We start from the raw sequence: 15,658 nt of genomic DNA, 5'->3' as shown, positions 1-15,658 counted from the left end.
CGCACCTGTAGACCACCAACATACCAACCCAGTAATGGTTGCATGACTAGGAGAACAGTATCCACTGCAATTCAGAGACATATCCGAGGATGAGCTTGATCCCCCTGTACATAAACTATGGGACCTGGCAACTCTCGGCATTGTCCCTGAACAACCTAGCCCAGATGATGACTGGACTTACAAACAATACCTGGACTCAGTTATCTACAGAGATAATCAATACTGGGTCAGTTTACCATGGAAGCTGAATCCTCCTTAGCTACCCGTCAACCATTTTATGGCACAAAACCAATTAGGGTCACCGGTGTTGCACTTACAAAGACATCCTGAGAACTTGAAATTGTACCATGAAAAGCAACTGGGTGACAAATTTGTCGAAGTTGTCACAAATGATAACCCAAAGGAAGGACGCTACCTGCCACACCATCCTGTACTGAAAAATACATCTACACTATGGATAGTATTTAATTGCAGTGCTAAGACAAAGCAGAGTAGTGTTTCCTTAAATGACTGCCTTCAAATTGGCCCTAGCCTGGCACAAACGCAATACGACGTGCTGTTAAATTTCCGCATCGGGACTTACGCATACACGGTAGATATCAGTATAGGCTTCCTTAGGGTAGGACTCCAAGAAGATGAACGTAACTACACAAAGTTCCTATGGATTAAGGATCCTAACGACCCAAACAGTGAATTAATCACTTACAGGTTTGCGTCTGTTTTGTCTGGTGCCATGTCTTCACTGTTTCGGCTTCAAGCTACCTTAGACATGCACTTGAAGAAGTCCAATAGCCCAAATAAAACAGAAATTAGCAATAACTTGTATGTGGACAATTTCCAAGGAACAACCAGCATTGAGAGTAAACTGCTGAACATATACCACAAGGCCAATCGAGAATTAATGGGAGCAAATATGCCTCCCCAGTCGTGGGTCTCCAACAATGCCAAATTAAATCAAATGATCGAAATTTATTTTTTTGATTACCAGGTACCCGAGTAGACAAAAGTACTAGGCGTCGAATTGGATACAACAGCAAATCAATACGACAATCAAGTCGGTGGAGCCAAATAGCACCACGCTAACAATGAGAAAATTACTCTCACAAGTCAGCAAACCCTTCGACCCATTAGGACTATTAAATCCAATCTTAATTAATGGGAAGTTGATAATGCAGGAATGTTGGCAACAAAAGATAGGCTGGTATGATCTTCTAACACCTACCTTACAAGAAAAATGCCAAGGGCTAGTGAAAGATTTAAGTATCCTCGAGTATGTCAAGTTCCCTCGGAACACAGTAAATGAATAAGAACCAATTAAGCTCCATGTATTCTGTGATGCCTCAGGAAAGGCTTATGGCACAGTAGCTTACCTGGTCTCAAATGGGCAAGCCAATATGCTCACATCGAAGGCCAGAGTGGCACCATTAAAGAAATGATCATTGCCACAACTGGAATTAACAGCCTTTCTGTTAGGTGTAATATTGGCTGATTATCTGATCAAGGACTTAAGCAACATCCATTTTGAAGAAACAGTGGTATGGTCAGATAATGAGGCAGTGCTACAGTGGATGAAAATCAATAATAGTAAAAATCATTACGTGAGTAACCGCGTTAAGGAAATACGAGAGTTGTCAGTAGGGCATAAACTAAGATTTGTACCCACCAAAGAGAATCCAGCTGACTATCTTTCTCGAGGTCTGCCTTTACAGCAATTTACAAAGGCAGAGATGTGGTTCAATGGACCTCAGTGGCTAGTCAGCGACCAGTGGCCTAAACAAAAGCCACAAGTCATTGTGACCAATGACACTGTTCCCACTAAGAACCCAGAACTACCTCGGACTTTGGTAATGATCCTAATCGGTACTCTGAACTCAACAAACTAATAGGTGTCACCCAAGTGGTGTATGATTTTCTATAGAAAATAGAAATCAAGCATAAATTCCCTGGTGCCCTAAGGTACTGGGTCAAAAGAGCCCAGACAGACACATTCGGGACAGAATTTGACAATGTTCCTAAATGAACATGACAATGATCATTTCCTAAATGATTTGACAATGTTCTTAAATGTTCCTACAAAATGATCTGGGTCTCTGGGTAGATACCAACAATTATAACATAATTAGATGTGGAGGCCGCGTACAGCATGCAGACATAGATCTGGAAGCAAAAAATCCAATATTGCTTCCTCGTCACAACATAGTAAGCAAACTAATTGTGTTACACATACACAAACACAACACACTGCATGGTGAGGTATTAGATACACTCACAGACTTAAGACAACAGTACTGGCTACCCCAAGGTAGGCAGACAGTAAAATCCATAATTAAATCCTGTGTTATTTGCCAGAGATACGATGCCAGAGTGTGTCCATATCCAGGCCCTTCTCCACTTCCAAAGAAACGAGTTGTACATATTCGTCCCTCGGAGACTACAGGAGTAGATTTCACAGGAGCACTAACACTAACAGGCACCAAGGACAAATCAACAGTAAAGGCTGGTTTCTGTCGTTTCACTTGTGCCACAACTAGGGCAGGCCATCTAGAAGTGACTCCCAATATGAGTGCCGAGACATTCTTATAGACTTTCCGCAGGTTTGCTTCACATAAATTCAGTCCTAAGTTAATGATCTCAGACAATGGGTCTAACTTAGTGGCAGGAGAAGCATGTCTGAGGAAAATCTGGACACACCCAATGGTGCGCAAGGCCCTAAATTAACGGCAGTTCCACTTGAAATTCATACCTCCCAGAGTACCATGGCACGGAGGCTTCTATGAACGCATGATTGGTACAGTGACAACGTTCTCTACAGAAACCCTACACCACCAAAAGGTTGACCTACAGGATCTCTAAACCGTAGCCATAGAGATACCTGCTTGATGGCGTTCTGGGAGTTTTTCTACTCACCAAGCCCGGCCCGAGGCCAGGCTTGACTTGTGAGAGATTGGTTCACCAGGATGTTGCTTGGAGCGGCCCACAGGCCCACATACCCATCACAGCCCGGTTGGTCCAGCACTCCTTGAAGAAAACAATCTAGTTTTCTCTTGAAGAGGGCCACCGTTGTTCCGACAATATTTCTGGTGCTAGCTGGTAGGACGTTGAACAACCGCGGACCTCTGCTGTTTATACAGTGTGCTCTGATTGTGCCTATGGCACCTCTGCTCCTCACTGGTTCTATTCTGCATTTTCTTCCATATTGTTCACTCCAGTACGTTGTTATTTTACTGAGTAGATTTGGGACTTGTTCCTCTAGTATTTTCCATGTGCATATTATTTGGTATTTCTCTCGTCTCCTTTCTAGTGAGTACATTTGGAGAGCTTTGAGCTATCAGTTGAGTGATAGAAGCACGAGTTAATAACCGACAACTTACCTACCTCTCTGATAATGTTTTGCAGCGTGAACTATTAAGTCCAGCTTATCTGATGTATAGGAGACCTCTCCGCACCCTAGTGTCCCTTACGGACGAGGAACCAGAGGATTCTTCATATGTCCGAGAGAATGATTTGGTTCAACGTTTCAAACATCTATCGAGGGTAATAAGTCGGTGGAATGACGTATGGACTAGAGAATACCTTACTGCTCTGAGGGAATATCATTACAGTGCAAACATCCCCTACAACAGAATTAACTTGAATCCTGGTGACATAGTTCTGGTGGACTGCGATGGGCCACGCTCAGAGTGGCCTATAAGCCAAATAGTCTCTGTTCATCCAGACAGTCAGGGCATCTTGAGAATAGTGAAAGTAAAATGCCAAGGCAACACTACTCTCAAAACATTAGAGAAATTAGTTCCTTGACAACTGGCAGGAAAAGAAGACGTTCAACGACTTCCAGCACCCGAAGAGCCAGTAAGAGACATCCGTCCCGAGTGGACTGCTGCAGAACAATGCAAACTAAAATTAAAGCAACACTATAATTCTGAAGGAGAGGAATAAAGTGATCGCAGTCCTTACCGAGACTTCGACCCGTGTTCCACTCCACCGGAATTATGTCGGAAATCCAACACACATATTAACATAAGTTACCCATTAAAGAAAAAGAAAACGGGTATTCTGTGACATCATACAACAAGACGTATATTACATATCTCCTCTTTTAAACCTCAGTCTAGTATTTAAACTTAATAAAAAAGTGTTCACTAGGACTGAATATAATTTCCAACACCAGAAGTACAGCTTGACTCCTTTGCTACTGTTAAATAAAACCACAAGTAGAACTATGATTTTATTGGAACAGAGAGGGAGGCAGCGTCACGACAGAGCAACTTGTAAACACAGTCAGGAAGCACTCCCTGACAAATTTTACAACACAAAAAGAACTTTCTCCGAGCTTCAATACAGGATCCTCTAAAATCCGCCGAACCGAAGATCACGTGAACAAAGGGAAGAACAATTTTCGGTATCTCTATTGCATTTATAATGGCCATTATTAATGTAGCAAATATCGTTAAGACGAGGGATTAAATCCCCAAACAAAGAAAGTTTACTCAGCATTACACACAAATATTCCATGTCATACCTGTACTTATATGTTTAGGGAACCATTATTAATTCCTTACACACGGCAGGTAATTGTGAGTTGGAGTTACAAGAATCTGACCAGACCAATATAACTGTGATTGCAGCCACCAGGTGTACATCAAGCCTTATAGGCTTCCAGACAGCCGCCATTACGTGGCACTCTGAGGCACAGGGCCACACCCAATTCTCATGCTACAATTACAAAGCCTAAGAAGGCCCCAACAACAGTATCAGCTATGGCCCCCTTTTATTTTACACTGTAGACATAGTATTAGTCGTTATTAATTTAATTTGCTGTAATAATAATAATAAATTAGACCACCATATGTGGTATGATTTATAGTAAATTAGACCCCCATATGTGGTATGATTTATAGTAAATTAATCCACCAAATGTGGTATGATTTATAATTTATATATTAAAGACTAGGTAAACAATTTGTGGTTTATGAAGGATCCACCTAAAAGTGGTTTAAACTACAAATGGTCCCACCCAACTGTGTGTGATAAATTCTAGCAGCTGAATCAGAATATACAGTCCACTACTAACTAACTAAGAATTAACTCAGAAGAAAAGTAATAAAATATTAAAGTCATCTGAAAAATAACAATTAAAACTTGCTAGGATTTTCCCACATCCATCATGTTGCATGGTATGCAAGTTAGTGACACTGGCCTGTAGTTAAGTGCCTCCTGTCTATCACCCTTCTTGAATATCGGGACTACATTAGCCGTCTTCCAGGTTTTTGGTAGTTCACCTGTCACCAGTGATTTGTTATACACCATGGTGAGTTGCTGACACAGCTTCAGCTCCTTCCTTCAGTATCCAAGGTGAGATTCCATCCGAGCTTTTAGCCTTTGTGTGTTTGTGCATATGTGTTTTTGGGGATGTGTATTTTGGTTTGTGTGTGTATCGTGCGTGTGTGTGTATGTGTGTGTGTGTGTGTGTGTGTACTCACCTATTTGTTCTTGCAGGGGTTGAGCTCTGGCTGTTTGGTCCTGCCTCTAAGACGTCAATCAACTGGTGTACAGATTCCTGAGTGTTACGGCCCTACTGGGACGTAACCGGGTTCTTCTCTGATGGCAGTAGAGTTTGGGAATCCGGCCCCAAGTTAGTAGAGGCTTTCAAGGGGTGTGTTCCGTAATGCAAGTCAAAGCTATCAAGGAAGGTACATTGAAGACAAGTATTCTAATTTATATATATATATATATATATATATATATATATATATATATATATATATATATATATATATATATATATATATATATATATATATATATATATATATATTCCCACCACCGTAATTTAAAGTCATAAAAGGGAATTATTACTACACAATGTACAATGAGGTCTCCCTCTCTGAAGACGCTCAACACTCGGCGATGCTTCTTCTGGGTAGCCCTGGTCTCTGCTTCCGTGGCTCACGATGAATCCACGATAACTCTATGACGAATCTACCCTGGCCACAGGCCAGCCAAATCACAGTCCCACTGGGTGCCCTGTCGTGATGGCCTTCAACCACAATCCAGCCTGTAGCTGGCAGGTACCGGTCAGCCTCGCTGTCAGGCCACTCCACAACTAATACTAGGGTTGCGAGCCCAAGGCAGGAGCTTCCTGTGACTCGCTAGTCACTCTCCTCAAACAGCACCACAGTGGCTAGTCTCTTCCACATGCCAGCTCCGGATAAGGCGATTCCCGACACTGCCACGCGTCAGGGAGGCTATTTCACTCTCAACAGAGTCCGTCCGGAGGTGGCTCACAGCTTCTTCAAAGCAGACTCGTGAAGAGACCTTGGCTGCCTTGGGTAGACTGGTCCATCGTCCAACACAGCAGTCCCAGGTCGACTCTGCAATCAGACACGTCATTATTATACTGGGGACTCTACCTGGGGCCACAAGGAAACATCGCTTACTAGCTTAGACAGAAACGTCCACCTCTTCACTCCATACATGGCGTTGCTGTCTAAGCGCCACCTCACCAGAGGTCAGCAGCGGCTACGCCATGAACCTACAAGGACAGGCATCCAGCACTTATTGCTGGCATATCCTGTCACCACTAGATGGCGTCGTCCATTTGGAGTGGGTTTCGGGAGCGGACTCACAGATGGCGTTGTCGTCACTGCTCCGTGCTCCGACGCTGGACTCGGGTCCATAACACTGAGCCTACTGGGCCATATCATATATACATTTAAAACTGTGTATGGAGTCAGCCTCCACCACATAACTGCCTAATGCATTTCACCTGTTCACCTGACACTGAAAAAGTTCTTTCTAACGTCCCTGTGGCTCATTTGGGTACTCAGTTTCCACATGTGTCCTCCTTGTTCATGTACCACCAATGTTGAATAGTTTATTCTTGTCTATTCTGTCAATTACCCTGAGGATTTTGTAGGTGGTGATCATATCTCCCCCTACTCTTCTGTCTTCCAGTGTCGTAACATCCATTTCCCTCAGCCTTTCCTCGTAACTCATGCCTCTTAGTTCTGGGACTAGTCTAGTGGCTTACCTCTGAACATTTTCCAGTTTCGTCTTGTGCTTGACTAGGTACGTGCTCCATGCTAGAGCTGCATACTCCAGAATTGGTCATACATATGTAGTATACAAGATTCTGAATGATTCCTTACACAGATTCCTGAAGGCTGTTCTGATGTTAGCCAGCCTCGCATATGACGCAGACGTAATTCTTTTTATATGGGCTGCAAGAGACAGGTTTGGTGTGATATCAACTCCTAGTTCTTTCTCTCTGTCCGTTTCATGAAGTACTTCATCTCCTATTCTGTATCCTGTGTCTGGCCTCCTGTTTCCCCAGCCTTGTTTCATTACTTTGCATTTACCCGGTTTGAACTTTAGCAGCCATTTGTTGGACAATTCATTCAGTATGTCTTGTTCGTCTTGTAGCCTCCTACTATCATCCTCGGTTTCAATCCTCCTCATAATTTTTGCATAGTTAGCAAACATTGAGAGAAACGAGTCTATACCCTCTGAGAGATCATTTACATATATCAGAAACAGAATAGGTCCAAGGACTAACCCCAGAAGGACTCCACTTGTGACATCTCGCCAATTTGAGGCCTCACCCCTCACAGTGACTCGTTGTCTTCTGTTGCTTAGGTACTCTCTTATCCAATGGAGTACCTTCTCTTTCACTCCAGCCTGTATCTCCAGCTTTTTCATTGGCCTCTTGTATGGTACTGTATCAAAGGCTTTCTGGCAATCAAAAAATATGCAGTCTGTCCACCGCTCTCTTTCTTGCCTGATTTTTGTTGCCTGGTCATAAAATTCAATTAGCCCTGTGAGGGCGGACTTGCCATCCCTGAACCCAAGTTGATGCTGTGTTACTAAGTTTTTTCGCTCCAGATGTTCCACTAGCTGTCTTCACACAATCTTTTCCATCAGCTTGCATGGTATGCAGGTTAGGGACACTGGCCTGTAGTTCCGTGCCTCCTGTCTATCCCCTTTCTTGTATATTGGGACCACATTAGCTGCTTTCAAAATTTCTGGCAGTTCCCCTGTTGCCAGTGATTTGTTATACACTATGGAGAGTGGCAGGCACAGTGCTCCTGCTCCTTCCTTTAGTATCCAGGGGAGATTCCATCTGGGCCTATAGCCTTTGTCACATCCAACTCTAGTAAACACTTCCTTATATCCCCACTGGTAATCTCAAACTCATCCATTGGTTCCTGGTTAGTTATTCCCTCTCTTATCTCTGGAATTTCTCCTTGCTCTTAGGTGAAGACCTCCTGGAATTTCTTTTTCAGTTCCTCACACACTTCCTTGTCGTTTGTAGTGAATCCTTCTGCCCCTATCCTTAATTTCATTACCTGTACCTTTACTGTTGTTTTTCTCCTGATGAGGCTGTGCAGCAATTTAGGTTGAGTCTTTGCCTTGCTTGCGAAAATGTCATTTTCGTATTATCTTTCTGCCTTTCTTCTCATCCTGAAATATTCATTCCTGGCACTCTGGTATCTTTCTCTGCTCTCAAGTGTCCTTTTATACCTATAGTTTCTCCACGCCCTTTTACTGTGCTGTTTAGCTAGCCTACATCTCTGATTAAACCACAGGTTTCTCATCTTCATTTCATTGTTTTCCCTTTGGACTGGGACAAACTTGTTTGCTGCTTCCTTGCACTTCTGCGTGATATAGTCCATGATGTCTTGGGCCGTCTTTCCCCTGAGCTATGTATCCCATGTTATATCGGTTAGGATTTTTCTTATCTCCTAATAGATTCCCTTTCGGAATGCCAGCCATCTGTTTTCAGTACCCCTCCTCGAGTTCAATAATCCTTCTTCAATCAGATACTCAAACACCAGTGCACTGTGATCACTTATTGCTACTGAAGCCTCAAAACCGATTTTCTTTATGTCGGAATCGTTCAGAGGGAAGATTAGGTCGAGTCTCACTGGTTCATTCTTTCCCCTCATCCTAGTGGGCTCCCTGAAATGTTGGCTTAGAAAGTTTCTTGTCGCCACCTCCACTAGTTTGGCTCTCCATGTATCCTCTCCTGCATGCTGCGTCTTAATTGTTCTCCCAGTCTATCCTTCCGTGATTGAAGTCCCCCATGATGAGCAGATGGGATCTATTTCTACAGGCAGCAGAGGCTGCCTTCTCAATTATAGTGTTAACTGCCATGTTGTTGTTGTCATACTCTTGCCTTGGTCTTCAGTCATTTGGTGGATGGTTATATATCACTGCTACTACTACTTTTGGTCCTTTTTAATGTCATGGTGCCTGTTATGTAGTCTCTGAATCCCTCGCAGCCCAGGATGACCATCTCCTTGAAACTCCATTCCTTTCTCATGAGTAGAGCCACTCCACCTCCTCCCCTTCCTTCCCTCTCTTTCCTTATTTTATTGTAGTCCTGGGGAAATACCGCCTTCGTTATGATTTCTGAGAGTTTTGTTTTTGTGAGTCTGGTTCACTTCTTGTGCTCTTTCCCTTAGTTCACATGCTTTCCTTGTGATCCCATCTATGTTCGAGTACATCACCCTAAAACTGACTCTTCTGTTCTTTCTCAGATCCTATTGCTTCCCCTGAAACAGGGAAACAGGGAGGGTCCGGGATGGGAGGGCTTCTGAAGGGGGACCTGGGGGATCTGGGGTGTGCAGGAGCTGGGAGGATCTGGTACAGGGAGGGTGGTGCAGGAGGGAGGGCTTGGCGGGGGGGGGGGGAGAGAAAAGAGGGCTTGAGGGGGTGGGGAGGCGGGGGAGGCTTAGGGGGGTGACAAGGGGAGGCTTGGGAGGGTATGGGAGGAGGGAATGCTTGGGGGGATGGGGGTAATGGGGGGCTTGGGGGGCATACAAGGAAGGGGGGGCTTGGGGAGGGGAGGTTGGGGGAAAGGGAGTGCTGAGGGGGATGAGGAAGAAGGGAGGGCTTAGGAGAGTGGGGGAGAATGGAGGGCTCAGAATGGTGGGGGATACTGGACGGATTAAGGTGGGGGGGGGGGAGAATGGAGGGCTTGGGGATGGGGGGAGAAGGGAGGGAATGGGGGATTAGTGAGGGCTTGGGAAGGTGGGTGAGAAGGGAGATCCTGGGGAGGGGGGAAGTGGGTGGAGGATGCACAAGGTGTGCATCCATCCAATATTATTATTTATAATTATTATTATTATTATCTTGGGCACCAGGGGTTGGGGCAGGTAGGGCACCTATTCGGTGGAGGATAGGGGAGGTGCTTCTCTCACTGTGTCTGTTGAGCTGCTTGTAGAGGGCTCCCAGCTCTCCTCTGAGATTGTAGGGCTTGGGGTTGTGGCTCCCAGATTCTATTCTTTCTCCCTGCGCTTTCTCCTCGCGGCATCAGGCATCAGCTGATGCCACGAGTAGGCTGCAGGCCCCTGTGTGTACTCACCTAATTGTACTCACCTAGTTGTGCTTGCAGGGGTTGAGCTCTGGCTCTTTGGTCCCGCTTCTCAACCATCAATCAACAGGTGTACAGGTTCCTGAGCCTATTGGGCTCTATCATATCTACACTTGAAACTGTATATGGAGTCAGCCTCCACCACATTGCTTCCTAATGCATTCCATTTGTCATCCACTCTGACACTAAAAAAGTTCTTTCTAATATCTCTGTGGCTCATTTGGGCACTCAGTTTCCACCTGTGTCCCCTAGTGCGTGTGCCCCTTGTGTTAAATAGACTGTCTTTATCAACCCTGTCGATTCCCTTGAGAATCTTGAATGTGGTGATCATGTCCCCCCCTAACTCTTCTGTCTTCCAACGAAGTGAGGTTCAATTCCCGTAGTCTCTCCTCGTAGCTCATACCTCTCAGCTCGGGTACTAGTCTGGTGGCAAACCTTTGAACCTTTTCCAGTTTAGTCTTATGCTTGACTAGATATGGACTCCATGCTGGAGCCGCATACTCCAGGATTGGTCTGACATATGTGGTATATAATGTTCTGAAAGATTCCTACACAAGTTTCTAAAGGCCGTTCTTATGTTAGCCAACCTGGCATATGCTGCTGATGTTATCCTCTTGATATGAGCTTCAGGGGACAGGTCTGGCGTGATATCAACCCCAAGGTCTTTCTCTCTCTCTGACTCTTGAAGTATTTCATCTCCCAAGTGATACTTTTTATCTGGTCTCCTGCTTCCTACCCCTATCTTCATTACATTACATTTGCTTGGGTTAAACTCTAACATCCATTTGTTCGACCATTCCTGCAGCTTGTCCAGGTCTTCTTGAAGCCTCAAGCTGTCCTCCTCTGTCTTAATCCTTCTCAAAATTTTGGCGTCGTCAGGAAACATTGAGAGGAATGAGTCTATACCCTCTCGGAGATCATTTACGTATATCAGAAACAGGATAGGTCCAAGCACAGAGCCCTGTGGGACTCCACTGGTGACTTCACGCCATTCTGAGGTCTCACCCCTCACTATAACTCTCTACTTCCTATTGCTTAGGTACTCCCTTATCCACTGGAGCGCCCTACCAGTTACTCCTGCCTGTTTCTCCAGCTTATGCATCAACATTTTGTGGGGTACTGTGTCAAAGGCTTTCCGACAGTCCAAAAAAATGCAGTCCGCCCATCCTTCTCTTTCTTGCTTAATCTTTGTCACCTGATCATAGAATTCTATCAAGCCTGTAAGGCAAGATTTACCCTCCCTGAACCCATGTTGATGGGTTGTCACGAAGTCTCTTCTCTCCAGATGTGTTACTAGGTTTTTTCTCACAATCTTCTCCATCACCTTGCATGGTATACAAGTTAAGGACACTGGCCTGTAGTTCAGTGCCTCTTGTCTGTCACCCTTTTTATATATTGGTACTACATTAGTAGTCTTCCATACTTCTGGTAGGTCTCCCGTTTCCAGTGACCTACTATACACTATGGAGAGTGGCAAGCAAAGTGCTCCTGCACACTCTTTCAATACCCATGGTGAGATTCCATCCGGCCCAACAGCTTTTCTCACATCCAGCTCCAATAGGTGGTTCTTGACCTCATCTCTTGTAATTTCGAACCTTTCCAAGGTCAACTGGTTTGCTGCCACCTCTCCTAGCGCCGTGACTTCTCCCTGTTCTATTGTAAAGACCTCCTGGAACCTTTTGTTGAGTTCTTCACACACCTCTTTGTCCTTCTCTGTGTACCTGTCCTCGCCCACCCAAAGTTTCATCACCTGTTCCTTCACTGTTGTCTTCCTCCTGATGTGACTGTGTAGTAGCTTTGGTTCGGTCTTGGCTTTATTAGCTATATCATTTTCATACCTTTTCTCAGCTGCTCATCTCACACTAACATACTCGTTCCTGGTTCTCTGGTATCTCTCTCTACTTTCTGGTGTTCTGTTATTACGGAAGTTCCTCCATGCCTTTTTGTTCAGCTCCTTTGCTTTCATACATTCCCTATTAAACCACGGATTCTTCTTTTGCTTCTCTGTTTTTTTCTGTTGGACTGGGACAAACCTGCTTACAGCCTCCTGACATTTTTGGGTGACATAGTCCATCATGTCTTGTACGGACTTGTTTCCGAGTTCTGTGTCCCAATGTATATCCCATAGGAATTTATTCATCTCCTCATAGTTTCCCTATGAGGTGTGTGTGTGTGTGTGTGTGTGTGTGTGTGTGTGTGTGTGTGTGTGTGTGTGTGTGTGTGTGTGTGTGTGTGTGTGTGTGTGTGTGTGTATTCACTTAGTTGTGCTTGCGGGGGTTGAGCTCTTCTCTTTCGGCCCGCCTCTCAACTGTCAATCAACTGTTTTACTAATTACTTTTTTTTCAACACCATACACACACACACCCCAGGAAGCAGCCCGTGACAGCTGACTAACTCCCAGGTACCTATTTACTGCTAGGTAACAGGGGCATTCAGGGTGAAAGAAACTTTGCCCATTTGTTTCTGCCTCGTGCGGGAATCGAACCCGCGCCACAGAATTACGAGTCCTGCGCGCTATCCACCAGGCTACGAGGCCCTGGTCGAGGCCCTGTGTGTGTGTGTGTGTGTGTGTGTGTGTGTGTGTGTGTGTGTGTGTACTCACCTAGTTGTGTCTGCAGGATCGAGCATTGACTCTTGGATCCCGCCTTTCGAGCATCGGTTGTTTACAGCAATGACTCCTGTCCCATTTCCCTATCATACCTGGTTTTAAAATTATGAATAGTATTTGCTTCCACAACCTGTTCCTGAAGTGCATTCCATTTCCCCAATACTCTCACGCTAAAAGAAAACTTCCTAACATCTCTGTGACTCATCTGAGTTTCAAGCTTCCATCCATGTCCTCTCGTTCTGTTACTATTCCGTGTGAACATTTCGTCTATGTCCACTCTGTCAATTCCTCTGAGTATCTTATACGTTCCTATCATGTCCCCCCTCTCCCTTCTTCTTTCTAGTGTCGTAAGGCACAGTTCCCTCAGGCGCTCTTCATACCCCATCCCTCGTAGCTCTGGGACGAGTCTCGTTGCAAACCTCTGAACCTTTTCCAGTTTCATTATATGCTTCTTCAGATGGGGACTCCATGATGAGGCGGCATACTCTAAGACTGGCCTTACGTAGGCAGTGTAAAGCGCCCTAAATGCCTCCTTACTTAGGTTTCTGAATGATGTTCTAACTTTTGCCAGTGTAGAGTACCAGAGTACCAGTGTAGAGTGCCAGTGTAGAGATGTGTGTGTGTGTGTGTGTGTGTGTGTGTGTGTGTGTGTGTGTGTGTGTGTGTGTGTGTGTGTGTGTGTGTGTGTGTGTGTGTGTGTGTGTGTGTGTGTGTGTGTGTGTGTGTGTGTGTGTGTGATGGCTACCAAAGATGGCTATGTAGCACCATTGTGTGTAACAACAAACCAAATTTTTTTTTAACAAATAATACACCTGTATGGTAAAACAAATCCTGTCAGCTGTAAAAATATTGATGCAGTTATTTAAATAAAAAATATAATGAAAGAAATATTACTGGTTTATTTTTATCCTATCCCTTTGTACTGTAAAGATAGGATAAAATGATTGGATAAAAGATAAAGATAGGATAGGATAGGATAAAGATAGGATTAAATCAGGAAAGAAGAGGAGGTATTTGACATCCAGTACCTTCCTCCCTTGGGAAAGAGTGATCACGTCCTCTTGGACATTAAATACGCTATGCGATATAATCTAGTACAGAATGGGGTCAGTGAAACAGTTGTTAAACTCGATTTCAAAAGAAGACGCTATGGGAAACTTAGAATTTTTTTTCTTGGGTATAATTGGACAGACTTCTTGCTGGGCAAGGAAATAAATGAGATGTATGCCAAATTTTGCACAATATATGATGAAGGTACACAAACATTCATACCAAAACAGACATGCAGACCTGGGAAACAGGGTTGGTTCAACAGAAAGTGTGAGAGGGCCAGAGATCAAAAGACAAAAGCATGGAATCATTATAGAAAGAGGCCAAACCCACAAACATACCAGCGGTACAAAGATGCATGAAACAACTACACGTCAGTAAGGAGAGAGGCAGAGAGGAACTTTGAGAACGGTATAGCAGACAAATGTAAATCAGATCAAGGCCTTTTCTATAAATTCATTAAAAGTATGCTGCAGGTAAAGGATAATATTCAGAGGTTAAAAATGGGGGACAGATACACGGAAAATTAAAAGGAAATGTGTGAAACATTAAACGAAAAGTTCCAAAGTGTGTTTGTACAAAATGAGATCTTCAGAGAACCAGACACAAAAAGAATTCCACAGAACAACATAGAGCGTATAGAGGTGTCTAGAGATGAAGTGGAAAATATGCTAAAGGAGCTAAGTAAGAATAAAGCATTTGGCCCAGATGAATTTTCACCATGGGTTCTGAGAGAATGTGTATCTGAGCTCAGCATTCCACTTCACCTGATCTTTCAGGCATCCCAGTGTACAGGAGTCGTAGCAGACGTGTGGAAACAGGCTAACATAGTTCCAATCTTCTAAAGTGGCAGCAGGGAAGACCCTCCCCCCCCCCCTCAATTATAGACCTGTATCATTTACTAGTGTAATAGTAAAAGTATTGGAAACACTAATCAAAACTAAATGGGTACAACACCTGGAGGGAAATTATATAATATCAGACAGACAGTATGGTTTTCGATCTGGAAGATTCTGTGTATCAAATTTACTCAGTTTCTATGATCGAGCCACTGAGATTTTACAGGAAAGAGATGGTTGGGTTGACTGCATCTATCTGGACCTAAAAAAGGCGTTCGACAGAGTTCCACATAAGAAGTTGTTCTGGAAACTGGAAAATTTTGGAGGGGTGACAGGTAAGCTTCTAACATGGATGAAAAATTTCCTGACTGATAGAAAAATGAGGGCAGTAATCAGAGGCAATGTATTCAACTGGAGAAATGTCACAAGTGGGGTACCACAGGGTTCAGTTCTTGCACCAGTGATGTTTATTGTCTACATAAATGATCTACCAGTTGGTATACAAAATTATATGAACATGTTTGCTGATGATGCTAAGATAATATGAAGGATAAGAAACTTAGATGATTGTCATGCCCTTCAAGATGACCTGGACAAAATAAGTATATGGAGCACCACCTGGCCAATGGAATTTAATGTAAATAAATGCCATGTTATGGAATGTGGAATAGGAGACCATAGACCCCACGCAACCTATATATTATGTGAGGAATCTTTAAAGCATTCTGATAAAGAAGGAGATCTAGGAGTGGTTCTAGATAGAAAACTATCACCTGAGGACCACAT

General features: G+C 44.0%; 1 protein-coding gene across 1 annotated transcript; it reads left to right on the top strand.

Annotated features, from left to right (window-relative positions):
* Positions 1–277: 277 nt before the first annotated feature.
* Positions 278–1,000, top strand: LOC138368541 (uncharacterized). Its single transcript, XM_069331066.1, has one exon. It carries the CDS (start codon positions 278–280, stop codon positions 998–1,000), a length of 723 nt encoding a protein of 240 aa, XP_069187167.1.
* Positions 1,001–15,658: the final 14,658 nt, after the last annotated feature.

This window comes from Procambarus clarkii, chromosome 25 (genome assembly GCF_040958095.1).
Source record: "Procambarus clarkii isolate CNS0578487 chromosome 25, FALCON_Pclarkii_2.0, whole genome shotgun sequence".
Lineage (NCBI taxonomy): Eukaryota > Metazoa > Arthropoda > Malacostraca > Decapoda > Cambaridae > Procambarus > Procambarus clarkii.
Note: the sequence above shows the minus strand (reverse complement) of the source record. Positions and strands in the feature narration are given on the sequence as shown.